At 37.3% G+C, this 26,278-nt stretch overlaps 1 protein-coding gene and 1 pseudogene across 4 annotated transcripts in view; both read left to right on the forward strand.

The window, feature by feature from the left end:
* Window positions 1-26,278, forward strand: part of FAF1 (Fas associated factor 1) — a 460,794-nt gene that overhangs the window by 128,921 nt on the left and 305,595 nt on the right. For 2 of the 4 annotated variants that reach the window (XM_072772177.1, XM_072772178.1), the window contains exon 3: window positions 14,767-14,813. The exons of 1 other annotated variant lie outside the window; for it this stretch is intronic. In XM_072772177.1, the coding sequence (XP_072628278.1) occupies window positions 14,767-14,813 (47 nt within the window). Of the gene's footprint in view, window positions 1-7,203; window positions 7,272-14,766; window positions 14,814-26,278 lie in introns of all 4 variants that reach the window. One more of the 4 variants, XM_072772179.1, reaches the window with a different exon arrangement.
* On the forward strand, window positions 2,242-4,264 carry LOC140602127 (MICOS complex subunit MIC26 pseudogene; annotated as a pseudogene).

Raw genomic sequence — 26,278 nt, forward strand, 5'->3', positions numbered from 1 at the left:
TTGCTGATAAAATAGTAACATTCCATCTTTGCAATCTTGTAAGGAATACAGGAAGAGACTGTAAAGGCTTTAATGTGTGTATCTATTATAACCAGGTCATCAGAACACACACACACACACACACACACACACACACACACCACCTACTTTAGTGTTGCACCATACCAACTTTTCAGAAAGGCTATCCCGAAGCTCTACTGGATAACTGAGTAAATAGGTTTAAAGTCGGGGGGGCGGGGAGTAGGGAAGAAAGGTGGAAGGTAGTAAGCAGCACACATTTCAAAGCCCACTTTTAAGTACACGACATTATGAATATTAAAAAAAAACAAAAACGTGGGGGTGGGGAAGGCAATTGAGCATCTTCAGAAAGAGCATTTGGCAATATTCAACGCATCAGGAGGCTGTGCTTGGGGCCATCCACTCCCTCTAGCTTCTCAAAGTGTTTCCTGGCATTGTGAATGTTGATCAGAGTAGCTGCGGAAGGGATCGACGGTTTGACATAACCACCAATAGGTTTGACATAACCACCATTACGTACGTGTTTGAGGTGAAGATGTCGATGAAGGCCGCGAACTTAGAATTTCGAACTTCCATGCTCTGGAAAGAAGCGGCTAATTTACTGCAGCTCAGCTTGAACTGCTTAATGATGTTGCTGATCTTCTCGAACCAGTGAACATCACGCTGCTCCTTGCACGCATGAGAAATGACCAAGAACGTAGCCCTCTCCTGCTTAATGTATTCTTACAGGCAGGCGCCAAACTGCTGCGCCACCCAGGGATCCCATTCTTTTTTTTTTTTTTTAAATTTTTATTTATTCATGATAGGCACACAGTGAGAGAGAGAGAGGCAGAGACACAGGCAGAGGGAGAAGCAGGCTCCATGCACCGGGAGCCCGACGCGGGATTCGATCCCGGGTCTCCAGGATCGCGCCCTGGGCCAAAGGCAGGAATCCCTGTAGTAGGTCTTTATGTGACACTAACCAAAGTCTAAGTACCACCATGCTTCCTTAGGATGGATAGAGAATTTGGAGAAGGGAAGTAAGTGACTGTCACAGAAACCACCTTTCCTCATTTTTGCTTTTAGTAAATGAGATCTTAATTGCCAGTTACTTTCGATCTTAGCTATATGGTTTTCCCAGTTTGCTATTTGGTTTTTTATCCATAGATATTTGTTTGACGAGGGTAAATCTCTCAGGTACCATTATTAATCTTAGGGTCTGCCTTGTATTTGTCTTTGATTTGGTCTGTATGAGTCCTGATACTGCATGTTGAGCTATTTTGATAGTGATACCTACTTGGAAGGACTTGGTGAACATTTTTTGCATTTGACTAAAAAACAGATTGTGGAATAGTTACATTTCTTAAATTGTTTTACTTATTAAAACTAAATATTTAGCTGTTAGGAGCTCTTTTAGGGTTGCCAATTATAATTCTTTTCTATTACAAAAATAAATAGTAATAGATTGATTTAGAAAAAACAGGTTAAAAATTTAAGTTTAGAATTATAGGGCTGTTAAACTATTCACTTTTCTACTTCTAAGATGTTTCGACATCTTATCTGTAAATGATAGAATATTTTGATGATACTGTAGACCATTATTTAAATAGTGAAAAGAGCAGACATCTCCAGAAATAAGTTGTCTGCAATAGGTAAATATTATGAGTGGAAAAATTTCTATTTTTTAAGTGTCCATTCCTTTCAAAATTTTGTGATTAAAAATTATTTGTGATTTTAAACAAGAATAAATCTTGGTATGACAAACATGGATGTACCTAGAGGACATGATGCTAAGTGAAGTCAGAGAAAGACAAATACCATATGATTTTACTTATTGTAGAATTTAAGAAACAACAACAACAACAAAAAGAAAAAAGCAGACTATTAAATATAGAGAATAAACTGGTAATTTGTCAGAGGGAAGGTGGGTTGGGGGATTAAGAGTATATTTACTGTGATGTGCACTGAGTAATATATAGAATGTTGAATCACCCGTATTGTACACCTGAAACTAATATAACACTGTACATTAATTATACTGGAATTTAAAAAAAAAGTGTAAAACTCTTGGTATGACAAATGTTAGAATAAAAGCAGTTCAGCTTCATTGAGTATTTTATTATTTATCATATACCATTTAAGTACTTAGTTTGTGTTAATAAGTTTCATAGACTCCCAATGAACAAAGGAGGGTTATCACTCCGATTTTACTGATGAGAAAACTGAGACAGAGAGAACTTTCTTTTTTTTTTTTTTTTTAAAGATTTTATTTATTTATTCATAGAGACACAGCTAGAGAGAGAGAGGCAGAGACACAGGCAGAGGGAGAAGCAGGCACTATGCAGGGAGCCTGATGTGTGGGACTCGATCCCGGGTCTCCAGGATCACACCCCGGGCTGCAGGCGGCGCTAAACCGCTGCGCCACTGGGGCTGCCCCAGAGAGAACTTTCTTGAGATTGCATAACTATTTTTTTAAAAAGATTTATTTATTTATGATAGAGAGAGAGAGAGGCAGAGATACAGGCAGAGGGAGAATCAGACTCCATGCCAGGAGCGCAACGCGGGACTTGATCCCGGGACTCCAAGATCGCGCCCTCGGCCAAAGGCAGGCACCAAACTGCTGAGCCACCCAGGGATCCCCTGCATAACTATTAAATGATGCATAACTAGTAAATGATAGAGCTAGGAAACAATGGCTTTCTGGCTTAAGAGCCTTCATCCTTACTTTGGGTATATTTAATAACATGAGTTTCTGAAGGATCTATGCTTTTAGATAACTTCTGTGCCTATAGCTATTTATGCCTTTAAGTGACTTATGAAATAATGAATGGTTTAGAAGGAATTAATAGATTGTATATGTAATATCAGAATAAAATATTTTATATAGGTCTCTAAAATATTTATAGTTGTTCCCAAACCTGGCTGTGCTTAAGAATCACTTGAGCTTGTGAGGGGGGAAGAAAAAACCTGGACCCCATTCTAGATCACCTGAATTTGAATTACTGGGAGCAGAACTTCAATATATCTGTCTTTCTAGCCCAGCATGAAGCTTGTGTTTATGTACCAGTGATATATAGTACATAACAAAATAGACTAAAACAAAAACAATATATGATGAAATATTCATATGATGAATAATTATGGTGGCTAACATTTGTAGAGTACTTTGTTGTATTATCTCATTTAATCCTTAAAATAACCTTGTGAGTTAAGTTGGTATTACTACATTTTGTAGATGGGGATACTAAATCTTAGAGTAGTCAAATTAACATGGCCAAAGTCACACAGGTCATAAACTCTTGATAGAACTAGGATTTGAACACAGATCTGCCAGACTACAAGGCATAGAACATCCCATAGTTGGCCAGAGCCACCTCTGTCAGCAACATGTTCAAGGTAATTCGGAGGTCTGTGGGGCCAGCCAGTCTGCTCACCTTTAAAGTCTATGCATCACCTAAAAGGGACTCACCTCAAAACTTCTGTGAAGGTTAATGAGCTTTCACTCTACTCGGTTCCTGAGGGTCAATCTAAATATGTGGAGGAGCAAGGACCCAGCTTGAAGAAAGCATTTCACATCTCCGACATTACTGCGAGCCATATACAAGTTGGTGTCAGGAAATGTACTCACAAACAAAGCCCGAGATGCAGAGCTTAGTTCAATGGGGGTTAGACAGCTATGAGTATCTCCAAAATGCACCTCCTGGCTTTTTTCCAAGACTTGGTGTTATTGGTTTCGCTGGCATTGTTGGACTTCTTTTGGCTAGAGGGTCAAAAATAAAGAAGCTGGTGTATCCACCTGGGTTCATGGGACTAGCTGCCTCTCTTAATTATCCGCAACAAGCCATCGTATTTGTCCAGGCTCGGGGGGGGGGGGTAAATTATATGACTGGGGTTTACGAGGATACATAGTCGTAGAAGATTTGTAGAAGGAGAACTTTCAAAAGCCAGGAAATGTGAAGAATTCACCTGGAAATAAGTAGAATGCTCCATGCTCTCCCATTTTAATCAGTTATAGGTAAACATTGGAAACTCCATGCATTTTCTACAGAAAAATGGCAGAGAAGTCAGTACTGAATGTAGTAAATTGGCTTTCTTCTTCAGGAAAAACTATACCAGGCTTCTTTGTTATCTTGGGTGATGCCATACTACCAGTGGACTAATCGGAAATCCTTTCACCTAGAGATAATGTCCAGCATTAGAGCTCCTGGTTCTCATGTTGCTATTTATGTACATAATTAAAATTCTGAATTAAAAAAAAATCCCATAGTTGACCCCGTTAAATTATGGTAGGTTATAGATTAGAGAGAATTGAACATGAATTGTTATTGTAGTTTTTTTTTGCTTAGAAAATATATAAAAATAATATGTAAAAATTAATGTTTGTATACCATCTCCTTTTTATCCATTTTCTATTGATGACTGTAGATCCTCATAGTTGTTGAATTCCCTAAGGGCCAACCTCAGTATTAAAAATTTGGTTAATGTGTATATGTAACTGTAACTGAGATTTGTATGAGGCTCAGATGTCTATATATATCTTCTCCTACTTCTCTGATAGTTCTGTTGTATTTTTCTCTGATTTCATTTTTCCTAAATACTCCTTAAATGTTGAAATTCTAAAGGTTCCATCACGAGGCTTTTTTCTTTGTTCACACTATCCTTCATTTCAGGTAAACTTAATCTGTTCCTGAGACTTTTGCAAAGGCTTTAAAAATATGATTTTAAATATAAAATATAAAAAAAATAAATATAAAATATGGTTTAAATACAAAATATATTATCTTAATCATTTTTAAGTATACAATTCAATAGTGTAAATACATTAACATTGTTGTGAAATAGATCTCCAGAATGTTTTCGTCTTGCCAAACTGAAACTCTATACCTACTAATCTACAACTTTACCTTTTTTCCCTCCTTCTAGCTCCTGGTAATAACTACCATTCTACTTTTTGTTTCTACAAATTTCACTATCCTAGGTACTTCATATGAGTAGAATCATACAGTATTTGTCATTATTTAAGTTTGACATTTTTTGGGGCTTATTTCACTTACCGTAATGTCCTCAAGATTTATTCATGTTATAGCCTGCGATGATACTTCCTTTTTTGAAGCTGAATGCTATTTCATTGTATGTATATACTACATTTTCTTTATCCATTGCTATTGATGGGCATCTGGGTTACTTCCACCGCTTGGCTATTGTGAATCATGCCGCTATGAATATCAATATACAAACATCTCTTTGAGAACCTGCTTTCAATTATTTTGGATACATACCCAGAAGTGAGACTGCTGGGTCAATTGGGAGTTTTGTTTTTTTCCAAATTAATTCTTTCTTTTCTTTTCTTTTCTTTCCTTTCCTTTCCTTTCCTTTCCTTTCCTTTCCTTTCCTTTCCTTTCCTTTCCTTTCCTTTCTTTTCTTTTCTTTTCTTTTCTTTTCTTTTCTTTTCTTTCTTTTCTTCTTTCATTTTTCTTTCTTTCTTTCTTTCTTTCTTTCTCTCTCTCTCTCTCTCTCTTTCTCTTTTTTTCTTTCTTTCTTTATTTTTTTTTAATTTTTATTTATTTATGATAGTCAAACACACAGAGAGAGAGAGGCTGAGACACAGGCAGAGGGAGAAGCAGGCTCCATGCACCGGGAGCCCGACGTGGGATTCGATCCCGGGTCTCCAGGATCGCGCCCTGGGCCAAAGGCAGGCGCCAAACCACTGCGCCACCCAGGGATCCCTCTTTCTTTCTTTAGAAAGAGCATTCGGGGGTGGAGAGGAATAAAGGGAGAATTTCAGAGAGAATCTTAAGCTGGCTCCACTCCCAGTGCAGAGCCTGATATGGGACTCGATTTCATGACCCTGAGATCATGACCTGAACCAAAATCAAGAGTCAGACACTTAATTGACTGAGCCACCCAGGCGCCCCTTTCCAAATACTTTTTTTTTTTTTTAATTCATAGAGAGAGAGAGAGAGAGAGAGGCAGAGACACAGGCAGAGGGAGAAGCAGGCTCCATGCAAGGAGCCTGATGTGGGACTCGATCCAGGGTCTCCAGGATCACGCCCTAGGCTGCAGGCAGCGCTAAACCGCTGTGCCACCGGGGCTACCCTCCAAATACTTTTAAAGTAGATGACTCATGACTCTAAAGTTAGTATCTTGAACTCACATATTTTAGATTCTTTACAGTCTATTGGACATCTCTATATGAATGTCCCATGTATACTTCAGAATCAACATACCTAAAATTGAAGGCTTCAGATCTTACTGTCCTCACCAGCCTGTCCTTTTGCTCATGCTCCATTTATTTATTCATGTATTCTGTATGTTAACTCATACTACCTAGGGACCAGGCAGTGTTGTTGGTGTTGAGGACATATCAGTGAACAAAATAGTCATTTGGATCTCACATTCTGGCGAGGGAAGACATATAACAAATAAGAAGATACATGAATAATTTGTTAGATACAATGTCATAGCTAGAGGGGTTCTCTTTTAGATAGAATGGCTAGGGAACATCTCTCTGAGATGACCTTTGGGTAGAAACCTTACTGAAGTGAAGGAGTGAGATATGTGGATATCTAAAAAAAGAGCATTGCAGACAGAGGGAAGAAATAAGTATAAGGGGTTTAATGTAGGAACATAGTTCACCTTGTTCAAGAAATTTTAAGGAAATTAGAGCAACTAGAGTAAGTGAATGAACCTCAGGAATAGCAGATGATGATGATGATGTCAGAGAAGGAGCTAGAGCCAGCTAATGTAGTCTCATAAGGTCAGAATGAAATTTTTGACCTTTGTTCTCTTGATATGGGAAAAGGGAAAGGGTTTTGTTTGACTTGACATTTGTAAGCATCATGCTGGCTTCTGTGTGAACAGGCAGTAAGCAAGTGGGGCAAACATAGAAGCAAGGAGACCAGTTTGGAGACTATTGAAATACCAACCCAGAGGAAAGATGATGGTTTAAACTAAGGTAGTAATAGAAAAGATTGGTCAGATTTTACATTTTGGAGTAGAATAAGTAATTTCTCATAGGTCAGGCATGGAATGTGAGGGAAAGGATTAATGACTATATAATTTTGACTTGAGCTATGGAATCTTTGGAATTGCTTGCCAGTTGTGATGATTGGGAGGACTGGAGCAGGAACAGTCTATTCAGTCACCCAAGCCAGAAGCCTGGGCATCATTCTCAACAATTTTCTCTTTTCAATTCGTATTTCACAGTGCTGACCAAAATGGTGTTCCTGAAGGGCAAATTTCAGTTGCAGCAGTTGCCTGCCCATTATCTTCAGGTTAAGTAAAACTTTAAATGCCTGTATTTATACTGCTTTTCATAATCTAACTCTTGCTTACCTTTCCAACTAGCTCCTCACTACTTCCTGACCCAAACGTTTGCTGAAGCCACACAAAACTGCTTTCTACTTCCTGAACAGACTTACCAAAAAACCCCCCCCTTTTTTTTTCTCCCTGAGTGCTCTTACTCAGCTTTTTCTCCTAGAAGTGCCCTGCTTTAACACTTGGTTCAAATCTCACTCCTTCCAGCTTTTTTTCCCTGACAAATTACTTCCACTCTTTTGCCTTCATATAGTACCTTATATATTCCTCTATTGAAGTTTATAGTAATTGAAGGAAGAGTCATCACCTTTTGAGTCATACAGTAGAGTACTTGAAGAAGGCTTAGAAAAGGGTTATAATGATTAACATATTTGGAAAGTAGGAATTTGAAAGAATGTATAGAAGAATTTAAATATAGTAGATTATTGGAAACAGTCTGCTACAGATACTTACAGAAAGTCATTTATTTATGAGAAAAAAAAAAAAGATTTTTCTTTCTGCCTAGAAAGAAAGAGGAGAAAATGGTGTTAAGCATCTTTTTGAGGCCTCATTGGCTTCCCACCATAATCTCATAATCTTTCTTTACAACTCTACTGCGGACACTTAAATCTGCTGCTTTTCTTTCTTCGGTATGTCACTTGTGTAGCTGAGAAAGTTTCATCCCAAAATGGACCATTTTCTTATAGCTCATTTGATTAACATAATACTAATGATGTCTGTGAAATAATAGAAAAAAGATATATTGGTCTCTGTCCCCCAGTTCCGGGCACAGGAGCTTCTAGAACCCTTATAATTTCTTAAGTGATAAGAATCTAGTGGTATCTTTTGTTATAATATTTGGTTTTTGACTCTGGTCCTGACATAGAACTCCTAAATCCCTTGGAATTTACTGGGTGATAGGAATGTCTTTTGTTCTATTGAGGAGACTTTGGGCTCCTGGATAGCTTCAGGATGGGGTGACTACCAGAAAGACCAAGCCATGATTAGAAGCTTGGAAGGATCATTCCTACTCCCCATCCTCCAGGAAGGAGAGAAGGACTAGAGATTGAATTAGTGATTGATCATGCCTATGTAATGAAGCCTCCATAAAAATCCCAGTAGTACAGGTTGGGAAGTTTCCAGAGAATACATGAAGATGTGGGGAGGAGAAGTGTGCCCAGAGAGAGCACAGAAGCTCGGCATGCCTTCTCACATAGTATTCTCTAGGCAGCTCTTCCATCTTGCTATTCCTGAGTTACATCCTTTTATAATAAACCAGTAATCTAATAAGTAAATTTTTTTCCTGAGTTCTTTGAGCCACTCTAGCAAATTAATTAAATTGAAGAGAGTGTTATGGGGACCCCTGATTTATAGCCAGTAGGTCAGAAGCACAGATAGTAGCCTGAAATTCTGATTAGCATCTGAAGGGGGAGTAGGCTTGTGTCAGAATTGAGTTAAATTATAGGACACCTAGCTGATGCTACAGAATTACACAACTTCTTATTGACCCTACTCAGAGCGAAAACACAAGAGGAGGATGATTTTGTGAATTTAGTGTGGACACTTAAATCTACTACTTTTGTTGTTTCCTCAGTACCCAGAATAGTTTCAGGTGAGTAACTAAATATTTGTTGGATGAGTTAATGTTGGAATGAATGAATGAATGAATGAATGAAATATTCAAATGAATGAGATGCATGAGTGCTGTGTAAGTACAACACAATGGAAAATCATTGAGACTTTTAAAGTAATCCCAGAGGCAGACTCTTAAGTGTAGAGAAGAAACTGATTGTTACTAGAGGGGAGATGGATGGGGGGATGTCTTAAATAGGTGATAGGGATTAGGGAGTACACTTGCAATGAGCACTGGATGTTGTATGTAAGTGTTGAATCACTAAATTGTATACCTGAAGCTAATATTACACTGTATGTTAACTAACTGGAATTTAAGTAAAAACTTTAAAAAAATATTGAGAAAAAGGTAGTATGAATCAGTTAAATTTTCTTGAAGAAAATGATTCACATCTGGGTCTTCAGCTCCATTAGGCAACAATAGGCATTCCTTCCTTCATGATCCCATATTGTATTTCACATTATAATTAGTTGTTTCTATAACTGGGAGGAATATGTCTTACCATTTTTATATCCCCTCTGGTCCTAAAACACTATGCTCAATGAATAAAAGAATGAATGAATTTGAACTGGTGAAAAGAGGATATTCTATATAAAGGATCAGTATGATTGAAGGAAAGGAAGTCTGGGTTTGTTGGAAGAATTCTCTTGATGGCAAGATCAGGTCGTTAATGCTAAAATACTATACTTTGTGGGTCCAAAGTGTATTTTGAAAATAATTTGACTCCAACATACCATAGAGTAATAATTTCAACTTGAACAAAAGTATACTAATTTTGAAAGTATTTTTCTATATTTTAAGTATTTTCAGGAGATGAAAAAAATGGATAATGGGCACAATGAAACCAATATTAATTACAAGGGCACTTGGATGGCTCAGTTAAGTGTCTTTTATTTTATTTTATTTATTTTATTTTATTTTTTTTAAGTGTCTTTTAACTCTTGATTTTGGCTCAGGCCATGCATGCTTTCAGGGTTGTGAGATCGAGCCCTGTGTCAGGCTGTGCACTGGGAGTGGAGCCTGCTTTGGATTCCCTCTCTCCCCCTCTCTCTGCCCCTCTACCCTCTCTCTCTCAAAAAAAAGCCAGTTTTACAAAAATTATTATGATCCTAGTTTACAGGCTTTCCAAACATGTGGAATAAGTAGAGTTGCCTAAACTTTAACAACTCATAATATATATGATTTTTTTGAGTGTGTGTGTGTGTGTGTGTGTAATGAAAATGTATTTATCATTTCTATTTTCACAAAATTCTAAATATTTTCTTTTTCTATTTGTTTATAAATTCTTATAAATTAAATGTATTAAGTATTTAGTTTTACTGGTCTACAGTCAGTCATTTAGAAATTGGCCAGGTGTGGAGGCTGCTAATAAGAATAAAGCTAGTGACAATGGGGCACCTAGCTAGTTCAGTCTGCTAAGCGTCTGACTTAAGCTCAGGTAATGATCCTGAGATTGAGCCCCACATTGGGCTTTCTGCTCAGCAGGGAGTCCTTCACACCCCCCCCCCCAACTTGTGCTCTCTGTTTTGCTCACTCTCTGTCTCAAATAAATAAGTAAAAAACCTTAAAAAAAACCAAAACTAATCGTAATGCTGTGATGTAGTCAGTGAAGTCTGGAAAATGATGGTCTGTTTTAACTAATGTGTATTATACTGAGAATAATGAGCATTATACTGATATTCCTATTTTTATACTTTCACACTGTTTCAAGAGTTAGTTATACCTGCTTTATTTCCCATGTATTTCTTAGCTTTTTATAATTTAATTTTTATAAAAACTTTTTTTTTTTAAATTTTTAAATTTATTTATGATAGTCATACAGAGAGAGAGAGAGAGGCAGAGACATAGGCAGAAGGAGAGGGAGAAGCAGGCTCCATGCACCGGGAGCCCGACGTGGGATTCGATCCCGGGTCTCCAGGATCGCGCCCTGGGCCAAAGGCAGGCGCTAAACCGCTGTGCCACCCAGGGTTCCCTTATAAAAACTTTAAAAATATGTCTAATAATCTTTTCTCAGGCCTCATAATATGAGACTATTTTCACATTTTTCAGTTTTGTCTAATCCTTCCTTATAGTACCTTATTTGCCCCTTCTGTGACATACTCCTGGTCTTTTCTCTCATATCTAACCCTTCTATTTTTCTTTTAGTCTTTAGCTTTCTCTCCTGTTTATTATATGTATGAATTCCCCAAGACTCTAATCTCTGTCTCACTTCTCTTCACCAAAGACAGCTTATAGGGGTAGGAAATTAAAATATTTTTAGGGCCGCTTTTATTTGCCTTTAAACATATATTGCTTTACTTAACCTAGCTCTACATTTTTAAATTACTTTTTGTCTCCAATTGGATATAACCTGAGCTGTGTATAGTAAAATTAGTTGTTGAATATATTTTTGTTCCTGCTAGAAGGCAAGCCATGTTACATCCATTAGTATATCTCCATTCCCCAATATATATTTGTTAGGTAAACAAATGATATCCTACTGTCACTTTGATGTTAACTTGTTCAAAATTGAACTCATCTGAAATTTTCCTTTGCTTCTATATCCACTCATCGTTCAGTGTCCAGATCAAATTCCATCTCTTTTCTGAAACTTCCCTTAATCCTCACAAAAATCTGTCTTCCTATTCTATATTCCTTTAGCAAATTATACTTTTATTGTACCTTCATTCTGGATTACATTTTATATTTTTATGTACAAAATAGGTTGAGGTCAGGGACTTTCTACCCAAAACAAATACATTATTTAAAATGATCTAAAGACTAAGAAAATGAAAGTAGAAGTGTTGCACTGTTCCTTTTGCATAGTATTGCCTCCTATCCCATCTTGCTACTTTTCACTTAACCTTCAGTCTTTTTGTTTTTTAAGATTTATTTATTTGAGAGAGAGAGAAAATGTGTGCACATGTGCACAAGTTGGGGGAGCGGCATAGGGAGAGAATTTTCAAGCAGACTCTGCTGACCATGGGAGTCCTTCATGGGGGCTCTATCTTATGACGTGAGCAAAAACCAGGAGTCCAGTGCTCATCTGACTGAGCCACCTAGGCACGTGTGCTTATCCTTCAGTCTTAGTTGAGACATTATTGCATCTAGAAAGTTTTCCGAGCCTTGGTCAGGTCTTGACTAAGCGGCTTTTGTTTTTGTATTTGTTTTTTAAAAGATTTGTTTATTTTTTACTTTGGCAGAGAGGAGCAGAGGGAGAAGGGGAGAGAGAATCCTTAAGCAGACTCCCATCTGAGCACAGAGCCCAACCTGGGGATCGATTCCTGGACCCGTAGATCATTACCTTAGTGGAAGTCAAGAATTGGTTGCTTGGGATGCCGGGTGGCTCAGCAGTTTTGTGTCTGCCTTCAGTTCAGGTCATAATCCCAGGATCCAGGATTGAGTCCCACCCCAGGCTCCCTGTGAGGAGCCTGCTTCTCCCTCTGCCTGTGTGTCTGCCTCTCTCTCTGTATCTCTCATGAATAAATAAATAAATCTTAAAAAAAAAAAAAAAAGAGTTGGTTACTTAACCAACTGAGCCACTCAGACACCCCTGTTTTTGTTTTTTGTACTCCTCTAGCATCATTAGCTTAACAAGTTATCAATTGCCATTTAGTGTCTGTGCTGTGCTACGCAACAGGGATAAAGTAATGAACAAAATTGTTATTGTCTGGTCTGTCACATAGCCTACATCCTATGGAGAGGGGCAGACATAAAACCAAATAAGTAATTATCAATTACCTTGAGGGAAAAGCACAAGGTTCTATGTGAGAGTGAGCCTACGTAGATGGGGGTTGATGCAAGAAGAATTCTTTGAAAAAGTGTATCTATGATTAAAATTTAGCCAGACAAGAAATGAGGAAAGGGCATTTCAAATAAACAAAGTATCTTCAGAAGACCTAAGAAATAGAACTTGATGCTTTTGAGGAACAAAAAGACAAGCCCATTTTGGCTAAGGATATAGTATTAGCTCATTATTACAGATGCGGAATCTGAGGTTCAAAGAGGTTCAGTGAGTATAGAACATATTAAGGTCATAAATAATAAGTGGGAGAGTCTAGATTCAAATTTTGGACTTTGTAAATCCTTAGTATTCTTTCTATTCTACCTTGGCATTCCCGAGTGAAAATTTGAACAAAATCTTTCCAAACTGTGGTATTTTGTTTCTTTTCCAACACCATTGAAAATTCTTTTACTATTTTCTTTCTTTCTTTCTTTCTTTCTTTCTTTCTTTCTTTCTTTCTTTCTTTCTTTCTTTCTTTCTTTCTTTCTTTCCTTCCTTCCTTCCTTCCTTCCTTCCTTCCTTCCTTCCTTCCTTCCTTCCTTTCTTCTTCTTTCTTTCTTTCTTTCTTTCTTTCTTTCTTTCTTTCTTTCTTTCTTTCTTTCTTTCTTTCTTTCTTCTTTCTTTCTTTCTTTCTTTCTTTCTTTCTTTCTTTCTTTCTTTCTTTCTTTCTTTCTTTCTTTCTTTCCTCTCTCTCTCTCTCTTTTTTTTTTTTTTTTTTAGCAAAGGAGATATTTGTATGTGGAACCAATGCCGTCAAAAGAAAAAGGATAATTGACCTGGCAATAAGCAGGGATGCTTCCATTGAATTTGTGGCTTTGAAGACCCATTTTAGCATTTGTTTGACTCAAAGGATTTATGAACCTCCAGAGTTGTCAGGGTTCTATGGAATTCACTGTCTATATTAATCTGTGGATTTCTTTGTTTTTTACCAGTGAACCATTACAACTCTCAAAATCTTACACTCTACTTTATTTCCATTCAACAGAATAACATGTAAACTTGACCCTCTTTTGGCAAATATTTAAGTTAATGTCTCACAAAATACTCTGTTTTTGGGAATTGATTTCTAGACAGCTGATAAAGCTTTGAAATGTTACTGTTTTTTTCTTTTCTGTTTTCATTTTGATGTGGACTTGGATGGACAAGGGGAGGGAAGAAGTTGTTATGATGCAGAGGCAAAGTTGGAAAGGCAAAGTTTTTTCCTTCAGAGAATCTTTGTTACCCTGCAGTAAACTGCCCATAATCTAGGATGTTGCAACCTGCTTGCTTAGTAGCCTGCAAAAATGTTGGTATCATGTCATTTCTGTGCTATGTTCTAAGTAACTGGTGACTGGTTAGCTTAGAGACCAACTTCAGAAATGTTTTATATAAGGAAACTTCCCCAGTGATGTTCCTGCCTCCTTTTATAACCTGGTACAATCATGGTACTGTGTTCTCAAACAGTTTTTGCCTCTACGTTTTTTCCTTCTAAATGTTATTTTTACTAAGAATAATAATTATAACATGAAAGAATGAATTTAATTCCTGAGCTAATTTTTACATTCTTATTGGAATTTTTCATTTGTGATTTGTGAAACCTTATGTGTTTCTTTATAACATGAAAGAATGAATTTAATTCCTGAGCTAATTTTTACATTCTTATTGGAATTTTTCATTGTGATTTTTATGTCTCACTCTTCTCAATCTGAAGAAGGAAATAATGTTAAAAATATTACTTTAAGGTACTGATTTTACTTGTTCTGACATTCTTAAGCATTGGTTTTTGTGGGTGTTTTGCTTGAATGAGGACTGTGGAATTAAGCTTTTTATGACTCAAGATTTGGAGATATTATATACCAAATGCATGTTTTTTGTTTGTTTATTTGGTTTGGTTTTAGTTTTCTAAAATACAGTTTTATTATACCAAATAGAGAAACATTTTAGAGAATATTTTGTATTATTAAGGAAACAGTATTTCATTTAAATTTGATTTTTCAAAGTACACTTATTTCCCTGTACAGTGTTCTCCACCTCACCCATCACTGAGCATTTTTCTGTTTTTTTTTTAAATGGCTTTCCCTGTTTTTTTTGTTTGCAGGCAGCTATCAATGGTGTAATACCCCAGGAAAATGGCATTCTACAAAGGTATGTTAGTTATAAGGTGCTTAATGGTAAGGATGAGAATTTAGCCAAGCAAAAAGAAATAATTGTTAATTTTTTTGTTTAATTTTTTGACAGGGTATTTGATCTTTGGTATAGAAGCTCATTAATATAGTTATTGTTCTTTTAGACATTTTTGTTATATCAATTTCCTAAAGTTTCCAACTTTTAACTATATAATGTTATTTCAGAATGAGTGATACTGTTTTTCAAGGACATCTTTTTAAAAAATTTTTTTTTATTGGTCAAGGGCATCTTCTAATTCATAAAATGGGAGGTACTGAATCTCAGTAGCTGTAGAGCATGGTTATCATCTACCTATCCAGGAGTTCTCTCCAACCTTACTACATTCTTTTTTTCTTCACTTTTGGTTTTTAAATTAAGTACATGATAATTTGCAAGAATTTGAATAAGTACTTAATTGATGAAACCTCCCAGAGCACTGAGCCATTTCGCCTGAAGAATCCATTGTTAACATGTGGAATGGGCTTCATGGTTTTGTGTCATTGCCGGAAGGTAAAATTGGCAGATGATGCCAAGAGAACTACAAGTTACAAAATAATTCCTTAAATTAGAAATAACTTTTCCTCACCTTTCTTTCCTTAAAATTGGAGACTGGTTTGGATTAAAAGAGGACACTATAAAGTCATAGGAGGTAAAACCATTCTCCCTTCCAAGTATAGTTTAATTACTTGATCCCCACCCCCACCCCCCCAATTCAAACTTTGGCTTGAATTTTAGTGGCTAGGATTTCTAAGTCACTGAAGCATGATCTGCTAAGTGCAGATGAGGCAAACAGAAACAGTAGACTAGGACTGAGGTTGTTTTGGAGAGGAAGAAAAGTGCTGTTGCAAAACCATAAAAAAATTCACCATGAACTGCAAAATGGACTGTACTTTATAGGAAACTGTGTATATTTAGAAATGAAGCAAATTCTCTTTGGTACTTATACTACCCTTAGTAATTAATAGACCTGTTCCCCACCATTTTTAAAACACTATCAGAGTTTCATCCAGAGTAAATGTGGCTGATTTCCAGAGTCTGTACCTTTTTTTTTTGGGGGGGTGGGGGGGCGGGTCCGAAGCATTCAGTTTTACTGAAACCCTTGTCTAGAAAGCAAACCAGGTGATTACCAGAACTTCCTTCATGATCATTTTTTTCTTGGTTTAGGAAGTTTTAGACTTCTAAATATGGTTCCAGTTTTATTCTTGAGTAAATGTTATTTCACTTTTGTGCCAAAATTTTTGCTTGTTAAATCCTTGTGGATTCAGCTGCTGGGTTTCTGAGCACATAGTGGATATATCTTAAAATTAATATTTTGCTATTGGTGAACTGTAGAAATTCCCTTATCCCTGGAAACATTGCATCTCTCCTGTCACTAGTGATACATTTCGATTAATATATTTTCTAAGTAGAGATTCAGCACTAAACTGATTTCTAATACTATAATATTTGGGGTTTACCTTTTGTCAGAGTGAGTTTTTGTTTTATTTGCTTGTTTATTAATTAAAGGAATGAATCATATGTGCACAGAAGAAAATCAGTTGTATCTAGTAATAGTCTTCAACTCTCTCCTTTCCTGACTTTGTTCTTTAGCTTTGAAATCACTGTGGATTTGACATAACTGAAAATTCCTCTTAACTAGGGGAAAATGAAAGAGGGCTCTTTGCTCATTTGCTTCTACTGAAAGTGGAAGACTTAATAGTAGGAATGGCATGCGTAGGTAGTTAAAAGATTTTTGTTTTTTAATTTGACTTTTGTAATATAGTCTGTGAATGCAACTGACTCTTAATTTGTCAGTTCATACTTCGATAGGGAAAGAGCTACCAACAAGTTTTTTAAATATGAATTATTTTTGGAGGGAGAAGAGCCCAATCCCTGTGCTTTATAGCTTTTCTTGAAATCAGTTTTTTGTGTGAATTCAAAAGTGGGAATATGATTTTTAATGTGCCCATGAAGTCCAAAGCAAAAAAGCTAACAATTTTAAATGCTTAAGGCACTGTGCTAAGTAACTGACATATTTTCATCACTTAATACTTAGTGTAACCCTTAAGAGTTTCATATTTCATAGTGAGGAAACCGAAAGTTAGAGAGTTAACATAGATTTGCCCACAGTCACAAGTGTAGTAGATGATAAAGTCTGGATTGTCTTCTTTTAAAAGCCATGCTTTTTCTCTGATACCGCTCTGCCCTATTCAAGGTCTGCAAACTAGCCATGTCCCACCTTTTTAAAAAGATTTTTTCCCTTGGATAAAAAAGTTGGAATTTAATACGTGTGTATAAGATCTTTCTCCCATAGTTTTGTTTTTAGTTACTTATTTAGTAAAGGTAAGTAAAGCCAGATATTCTTATCCCTCACTTTACAGGTTTAGAGAATAAGGGATGAAGTGACTTGGCCCAGATGGTACAGCATGTGTTGATGGAGTCAGGAATATAAGCGAGTCTTCTGCCTCAACCTTGGTCCAAGGCTTATTTTATTAGACAATATGCTGCTAATACAACACATTCATAAACTGTATTGCTTATGCTGTCATAAGTGTAAGCCATTCAGTCATAAAACATCAAGTATGTGCATATTTATTTACATCTTGGTGTAATATTTTATTGTCCATCTTATTGTCCAGAGCCATTTAAACATTATTTTTGGAAATAGTTATTGTTAGAAGAAAGTGCTAATGAATTACCTGTGTTAATAGGCAGGACATGCTATGTTTCCTAAGAATTTTATGAATCAGTAGTATAATTTTCCTCATTGACTAAGTGGGTAGTATCTGTCAACTCTTATTTATTTATTTATTTATTTATTTATTTATTTATTTATTTATTATTTTTATTTTTATTTTTTTTTAATTTTTATTTATGATAGTCACACAGAGAGAGAGGGAGGCAAAGACACAGGCAGAGGGAGAAGCAGGCTCCATGCACCGGAAGCCCGATGTGGGACTCGATCCCGGGTCTCCAGGATCGCGTCCTGGGCCAAAGGCAGGCGCCAAACCGCTGCGCCACCCAGGGATCCCTCTATTTAATTTTTAAAAGATTTTATGTATTTATTAATGAGAGAGAGAGAGAGAGAGAGAGGCAGAGACAGGCAGAGGGAGAAGCAGGCTCCACGCAGGGAGCCTGACATGGGGCTCCTGACATGGGGCTCAATCCTGGGTCTCCAGGATCAGGCCCTGGGCTGAAGGCGGTGCTAAACTGCTGAGCCACCCGGGCTGCCCATATTTATTTTTTTGACCCAGATGATACAGTGTATGTTTCTTTGTCCATTGTTTAATTCATTGAGAAAACCTAGAGAAGACTAGACATTTTTTCACTTATTGACCATTATGTTTTCAAAATATGTAAGTGCTAAGGTTTCTAATATAGAAAATATCCATTTTGGCCAATTAGTTTCTATTTATTGTCTTCTCTGATGCTCATTTAAGAATCTGATTTTATATATTTATTTTATATATTTATTCATGAGAAACAGAGAGAGAGAAAGAGAGTGAGGCAGAGACACAGGCAGAGGGAGAAGCAGGCTCCTCACAGGGATCCTGATGTAGGCCGAAGGCAGACGCTAAACTGCTGAGCCACCCAGGGATCCCCAAGAATCTGATTTTTTTTTTTAAGATTTTATTTATTTATTCAGAGAGAGAGAGAGAGAGAGAGAGGGAGAAGCAGGCAGAGAGCCCAACGTGGGACTTGATCCAGAGCTCCAGGATCACACCTTGGGCTGCAGGCGGCGCTAAACCGCTGCGCCACTGGGGCTGCCCTGATTTTTTTCTAAAGACAAGTTTATCTTTAAGACACATGTGTGTTTTTGTTTTGTTGTTTTTGTACCTAGAAATTTTTCCTGGGGATGGATTTTTAAAAACTGAAATAAACATGTACAGAGTTCTTGTTTAGTGTGCTTTGTCCGTTGCCTTCCAAGGACATGTGTGGTTTGTAGAGGAAAGTTGAGTGAGGATAAAAACACTCCTTTAGTTGAGGTTTAGATCTAAAACAGATTTCTCCATAGAGCTTCCTTTACTAATCAGTGTCTATTTAATTATTAACTAGAAAACAATAGTGAATAGATCAAATTATAGAATGTGTCTTCATAGACATAGTCTTAAAAATACTTTTTTTGGAGTCAGAAGTTTTGGATATCTTTGTACTTAATGGATACTATTGAACATTAGTCAAAATTTATAGGATCATTAACTATAGTCTTTCTTTCTCTCTCTCTCTCTCTCTCTCTTTGGATTGCTAGTGAAAAACTCTAATGTAAATTTATTATTTATTATTTATCTTGAAATAGAGTAATTATAGCCAATAAGAAAATTCTCGAGTGAAAACTAAAAAATTCTCTCTGGCTGACAACACACCAAATAGCCTGCTATGATTAGAAATGTTAAACTGTCTCCTTGAGTTAGAGTTTGGTAAAGAAGAAAAAAAGTGCACGAAGGTGTTTCAAACACAGGGAATTTCATATAGGGAATCAGTTCCAAGATGTGGAGCAGGTTGAAAGAAGCAAAAAGGGAATACAGAAACAATTCAGATATAATGACTTCAGGAAACAGCTGGATCACCAGACCCACCTGTGGGTGGGGTGGTCCTGCTGTGACTGAGGAAAGGAGCATAAGGCAAGAGCAGATTTACAGTTGCAGCATCCCTGAGTAGGGTGGGCACAGCCGGGACTGTGTGGACTAAGTTCAGGGTACTCCAGGAAGCCTGCTCTAGGACAGATCTGTCTGGGAGAGCCCCCTGCTAACCAGTAAAGGGCAAGAAGTCACTCCTGGTATTAGGGGAAAAAGGGAAAGTGATTGGGAGAGATTGAAATTAGCAGGATTTTGAAGCCCAAAGGAAGGACTCTGGCAACATGGCCCCTGCTCAGCTGATACTGGTACCTCTACAGGATGCAGAGGCTTTTTTGAAATAATTGAAAGAAGCCAGAAGCTAACATCAGTGGCTGATGCTAAAACAAAGTGGATGTTATTGTTACAGTAATGTCACTGCTAGGTCACTGATGTTGATAAAATAACATTAGTATGTAAAACTGTAAGAAGAAAATTTTGTGTGTGTCTGTGCACACACTCGTGTGCTGCTACATTTTTGTTACTGTTATTGGTCATAAGGCCATGGTTAGTATTTGCCAGTTTCTTCTTTCACTCTTTATATTCCCTTTGCCAGCAACTCAGTCAAGTTTCTTTACTTGGTGGGACATCTCAAATATTCATCCTAACAGTCAGGATCCTCAGTTGACTTGCTTTTGTTATTTGGCTATAGTTTTCCATACCCCAGAAATAGTCCATTGTATAGCAGCAACCCAGTTTTTTCTTGGTAATCAGGACCTCCCACCTCACTTTGTATCCCCTTATTTCATTAGTTGATTCAGTAATATGAAGAGTACAAAATGGCCAAGTGGCATTCTCAGGTTCTAATTCTGTGAAAGTATTGTGGAAACATTACATTCCTGGGAACTGTGATCTCTGAATCACCAAAGCCCAAAGTAGCAGGAAGCAAAAATTCTGTTAAGTTATTCGGCATAGTAAGAGAAACCACTATTATCACTTAGTTCTCATACCTATGTTTTCTGGCAATATGAGAAATATCACAGTGTTTTGGTTACTGATACAAAGCATATACAACATCCTTTAAGGTGGAGGGCCAAGTTTTGAGTGTTGTCTCCCAGCTGTCTTTAGCAGGACATTCTACTGTTCTAACAAGCTAGGTGCTTCTGGGTGACAGTGTATATGAATATTACCAGCACTACACTTCTTTTGCTGTGAAATGAGTTTCTTGGTTAGAACCAGTGTTGTGTAGGAAAGCCTTAGATTAATACATGAATGGTGGTGCTGGCAGAAGCATTGCTGTCAGGGAAGTCCATTTCATATTCAGAAAAGTGTCATTTTTTTTAAAGATTTTATTTATTTATGATAGAGAGAGAGAGAGAGAGGCAGAGACACAGGCAGAGGGAGAGGCAGGCTCCATGCCGGGAGCCCGACGCAGGACTCGATCCCAGGACTCCAGGATCACGCCCTGGGCCAAAGGCAGGCGCTAAACTGCTGAGCCACCCAGGGATCCCCCAGAAAAGTGTCATTTTAAGGGAGAACAAATTGCTTCTTTTTCTGTGATAGAAATGATCTATTACCAGACCCCCAAGGAATGATGTCATATTGGGGGCTCAGTTTAGACTGTTGTTTGCAGTTTAGATGCTCAGTAGTTTCCCTAGCCAGATTCAGACTTGAGGAGAAACTGATGTTGTGCCTTTGTCTAATTTCCACTCCTATTGGCATGGCCACATTATACATTAATGCATTGATAGTCCTAAGGGAGTAAGGGAGAAAAGCTGACTGACATCAACAGAACAATATCATGTTATTCACATTGAGAGCCTTTTTTTTTTTTTCTCCAGTGGATAGCTTGTAGGCAGCATTCCTTTCAGAAGCATATATTCACATTTTGTGTCCATTCTGAAAGTCCCATTTTCTAATCTTTTACCCAGACTTTCTTGTCCACCTAATTTTTCTTTTATTCTTTCCAAGTCTTGATCAGCTGACCAACCTGTCCATGGTTCAATATAGATTTGTACCTCAGGCAATTTCTCTAAATGAAAAGGTAACTTGTGGTACGATCCCAAGTTCTCCCTATTAGGAGACTTTTCTTTCACTACTGTCTTTCTGAAATATCTTTGTTTAGGGGCTGTAATGCTTCAGCAGTTTGTTTTTGGTTGGTGTGAACAGGTATACACAACCATATTTTCCTTTCCCAGTCCACATCTTTTCTTCCTCATTTAACTTAGTTATTTCTTATTATTTTTTTAAAATTTTTATTTGTTTATTCATGAGAGGCACAGAGAGAGGCAGAGACACAGGCAGAGGGAGAAGCAGGCTTCATGCAAGGAGCCCAACATGCGACTCGATCCTGGGTCTCCAGAACCACACCCTGGGCCAAAGGGGGGGGCGCTAAACCACTAAGCCACCCGGCTGCCCAGTTATCTCTTATTATTGACAGAAAGTGCAAGATAATAGCAACTGGCCTTTTACCCTGACTTACTTCTGAGTACTTACCAAGGTAGCGGGTCCCTGCATTTTTGTGGCATGTATCTTCTAATCTCTGTCATACATGTGTCCAAGTACTTGCTACTTTTGCTTTTCAGGATCAGTTCACATTGTTATCAATGTAATGTTGTTTTGTGGAATGTCTAGTTGATCAAGACTTCTCTAGGCTAGATTGTTAATGCTAAAGATTGGGAGAGTTGACATAATCTTCTGAAAAAGACAGTGACTTGTTTGCCCTGCTGGGTAAAATTAAAATGGTTGTCTTGGTGACTGCAAATTAACATAGAGAAAAAAAGTATATGTGAGATCAGTGTCTTCCTGTTACTAACCTTTCCTGCATAGCAATCCTAACTATATGGATCAGGAAGGCAGTATGTGTTGTCTGCCAGTTACTGAAGTATGTCTCTTTGAATTATACATTTAGAATCTAGAAAATAAATTGTAGGGTAGGTTGACAGATTGTTTGAACATAGTATGAATGGATTTGGGCCCAAACTTCATTTTACCAACACAGTCCTCTACTTTTATATCCCCAGGAATTAGAGTTAGCATCTAGTAATCTCCTAAAAATTTAGATATTTTCCTTTTATCAGTATACAGACACCCTAGTTAATGACTGCAGCCTCCTAGGGCAAGTCTTAGAAGAAAATTTCCAATATACACGGGGGCTACTACTACTTCAGAAAGTGCTACATGTGTGGCTCTGTTGTATTGTCTTTGTGGGGATCAGGAGCTCTATGTCCGTGAAACAGTTAATGTTTGGAAACTGAGAGTGACTATGACTCTCCATTGTGGTTACAGACATTAGGTTTTAGGCTATCAGGTCTAGGGGTCTAATGTTTTTAGATCAAGTAATATTTTTATCAACTGACTTTTAAGTTGGTTTCTTAGAAATAATTATGTTCTGGGGCTCCTGGGTGGCTCATTTGACTCTCTCTCTCTCTCTTTTTAAGATTTTACTTATTTATTCGTAAGAGATACAGAGAGAGAGGGAGAGACATAGGCAAAGAGAGAAGCAGGCTCCCTGTGGGGAGCTGGAGGTAGGACCCGATTCTGGACCCCTGGGATCACGACCTGAGCCAAAGGCAGATGCTCAACTACTGAGCCACCCAGGCGTTCCAGCATTTGACTCTTGATTTCAGCTCAGGTTGTGATCTCAGGATTGTGAAATTGAGCCCCCAGTGGGGCTGGTCATGGAGCCTGCTTATGATTCTCTTTCTCCCTCTTTCTCTGCCCCTCTCCCTCACTGCTTACTTTCCCCCACCCTTGGGAAAAAATAATAATTATGGCCCATTTCTAAAGATCTCTGCAGGTTGAAATCTTCTGATTGTCACTTTTTGTCTGTGCTGTCCATTAATGTAATTGCTTCCACCTTTTTCTTACTAAATTCTGCCATTTGACCTCAGCACTTTGGGATACCATGCTCATTAAGGAGATTTATTCAGTGGTGTCATCTCCTCATGTTATTCCCAACCCATGGAAGACAACTGCTACAGTTTTTTTAAGAATGCAAACTCCTCTTACTAATGTATTTTGTAATACTTTAGTGCAATGTCCTTTGTGACCTCATGGATGATGTAGTAGGAGAGTATATGTATGTTTGGATTGTATATGGTAAATCCACTTGAGCATTCTTATTTTTCTAAGCATCTGGATTTCCTCTATACTTTGCCAGGAAAGTTTGGGTATTTCATCCTCATTAAATGTAGACTCCTTTGGAACTTAAGTTTCATTCAGTCGATAAGCAAACTATTAGAGGTACTTACAGCTGCTTAAGCAAACATGTTATATATTTGGCTGTATCAAAACTCTTTTGGTCAAATTCACTTCAAATTCATTTTCTTACATATTCCCTAGGATTTTGCTGGTATAATTTATCAAAATATTTTTATCAAAAGATAAATTTATCTCTTTATCAAAATAATTATTTTTGGAAATAACCTTCTCTGAGTTAAGACATTGTATTTACTCTCTTGGAGAATGCCTAGATCTGATTTTAGAGGCAATAAGAAATGGTTTGGGTAGGTTTTGACAATAGGCATTCCTTTTCAAGGCAATGATCTTAGTAAGAGCATTATCAGTTTTCGAGCAAGAGGAGGATAACTTTAGTCATGGAATAAGGAGTTGTTTCTGCTTACAAAGAAGGTTCACAGGAACTCCATGGGTTCAAGATTGTTGCCTTCATCTGAGTCCACTTGGATATCCCCATTCCACGTTGTAGAATACCACTCCTCCTAAAACAGTGCTGTAATTTTCACAAAAGATACTTAGAAAGTATATATACTCAACTTTCACTGTAATGCTGCAAGCTGAAAAGTTAAATTTGCATGTGATTCTCAGTAGGATCATACCTGGGAGACAGGAAATGAGAAAGTGCTACTTCAGAAGCTTTCTTATCATGGCTTAAACTGAAAGTTGATAACCCTAAGTGTGTCATTTTCTTCTGTTAAGCATTCCATTAGAGTCAAAAGCAGCCAGCTCATAGTCTTTACTGTCATTATGACTACCATAAGGGCCAAGTCAAATAGCCATTTGTCCCCTTAGGCACTTGTTTTAATAGGTATGTGTTCATAATGAATTATAAGTGATGATTTAATCATTATGCTAGTGCATGATCACTGGTATCCCATTTTCCATTAGCAAGTAGCTCATCAGTGTATTGAAGGTCAAGGACATAATCAAACTAATTCCTGAATCCTCTTTCTGGGATACCTCCATTACCCACCCCCCCACCCACCTCCCAAAAATTGGGTATTTCAAGTTTAATGTAGGATTGGTTACACAGGTGTGGAGCAAAAAAAGTAAAACTGAAGTAACCTCTGTATAACTGCTTCAGGAAGTTACCACTCTTAGGTCCAGATCAAAGGGATTAATAGAACTTCAGAGCTCCAAGCAGCCCCTTGGACCTGAATGAGGATCAGGCCACTTTAGAAGGCATACAGTCTAGCTGCTGTCTGTGTCTGAGGGATTGTCAGGAAGCTGGTTATATGAACGCTGAAAAAAGCAGGAGACTGAAAGCTGCTGTATGATACTAATAGAAATATATGTGAATAGGAAGAAGGAAAGCTTTCCTTCTCTCCTCCTAACAATCTATCTCTATCTAGTATCCTATTTGCAGAATCTATTGGGGAAACATATGCCAAAGGACAAATAGAATTTTGCAGAATCTGCATCATAGAATAGACCACAGAAGGATGAATTCGGGGTTAAGAAAACATTAAGTCAGGGACCAGCCTATTAACTTTAGCTATATTTCCGAGCTTCTGAGAAGTGACAAAATTTAGAGATCTGAAATATCATTGCGCATATTCTGTTCATAGATACTTAGGAGCTCACTTTGGATTCCAACAGTGATGTTTCCTGCTTGGACGTTTTCTTTTCCATGTCTTACTTTTAAGATAACTTTTCTTGAATCTAACAGCTAGGAGAAAGTGTAGGTTTTTTTGTCTTTGGATCAGTGATTATTAGAGTGTCTGAACTCGTTATTTTCATACTTTTTTGGCTATGACCTACAATTAGAAATACATGGAATCCAAACACATATGCAAGAATGTATCAGAATCAAAAGTTTTAGGAAACAATACTTGATCTTAACTATTAAGTACCATGTACTGATCATTTGTATCTTATCCTATCCTGTCCTATCATATCGTCTTCTTTAAAAGATGATCACAACTCACTAAATCAACTTTTTAATATAAATTTGGTAAGCACTAATCAGAGCAGTAGTGTGAAGTAAAGGTAAATATTTTTTCTTGGTTCATTGTATGAATAGTGCTTATTTGTGTGTTTTTGGTCATTCTTTTTATTGTTCCTGTTTGGGTTCCTAATCTGTTCTTTTCCCACAGATTTAGGGGTATTTTAAAACTCAGCTAGTAGTTTTGGTGGTGGTGGAACATATATACAATAATAATGTTTCAATGGAAGCATTCCTTTGGTTCTCTTCTTCCTTATTCCTCCTAGTGAGGGGGCGGTGGGGAGGAGTGACTATATATGATAAATTGAGAGAAAACCCAAGTTCTTTAATAATTATTCCTTTACTCTTTAGCTTGTTAAATATTTAAGTGCTTTCTCTATAAAATCTTGAGCTCCAGGCAGAGTATACAGCCATAAAACATAAACGTGGGGATGCCTGGGTGGCTCAGTGGTTGAGCATCTGCCTTTGGCTTGGGTCGTGATTCCACAGTCCCGGGATTGAGTCCCAAATGAGTTTCCCTGCATAGAGCCTGCTTCTCCCTCTGCCTCTGTTTCTGCCTCTTTCTCTCATGAATAAATAAATAAAATCTTTAAAAAAGAAAACCACAAATGTGAACTTTGACCTTGTAGAACTTATATTCTCCTGGAGTCTTAAATATCAAATGATTAATACCAATTATAATTGGTAGTGATGAGGAATTAGAACCAGTCTGAGGTAGTAAAACATGC

The sequence above is a fragment of the Canis lupus genome, chromosome 13 (genome assembly GCF_048164855.1).
Source record: "Canis lupus baileyi chromosome 13, mCanLup2.hap1, whole genome shotgun sequence".
In the NCBI taxonomy this organism is placed as follows: domain Eukaryota; kingdom Metazoa; phylum Chordata; class Mammalia; order Carnivora; family Canidae; genus Canis; species Canis lupus.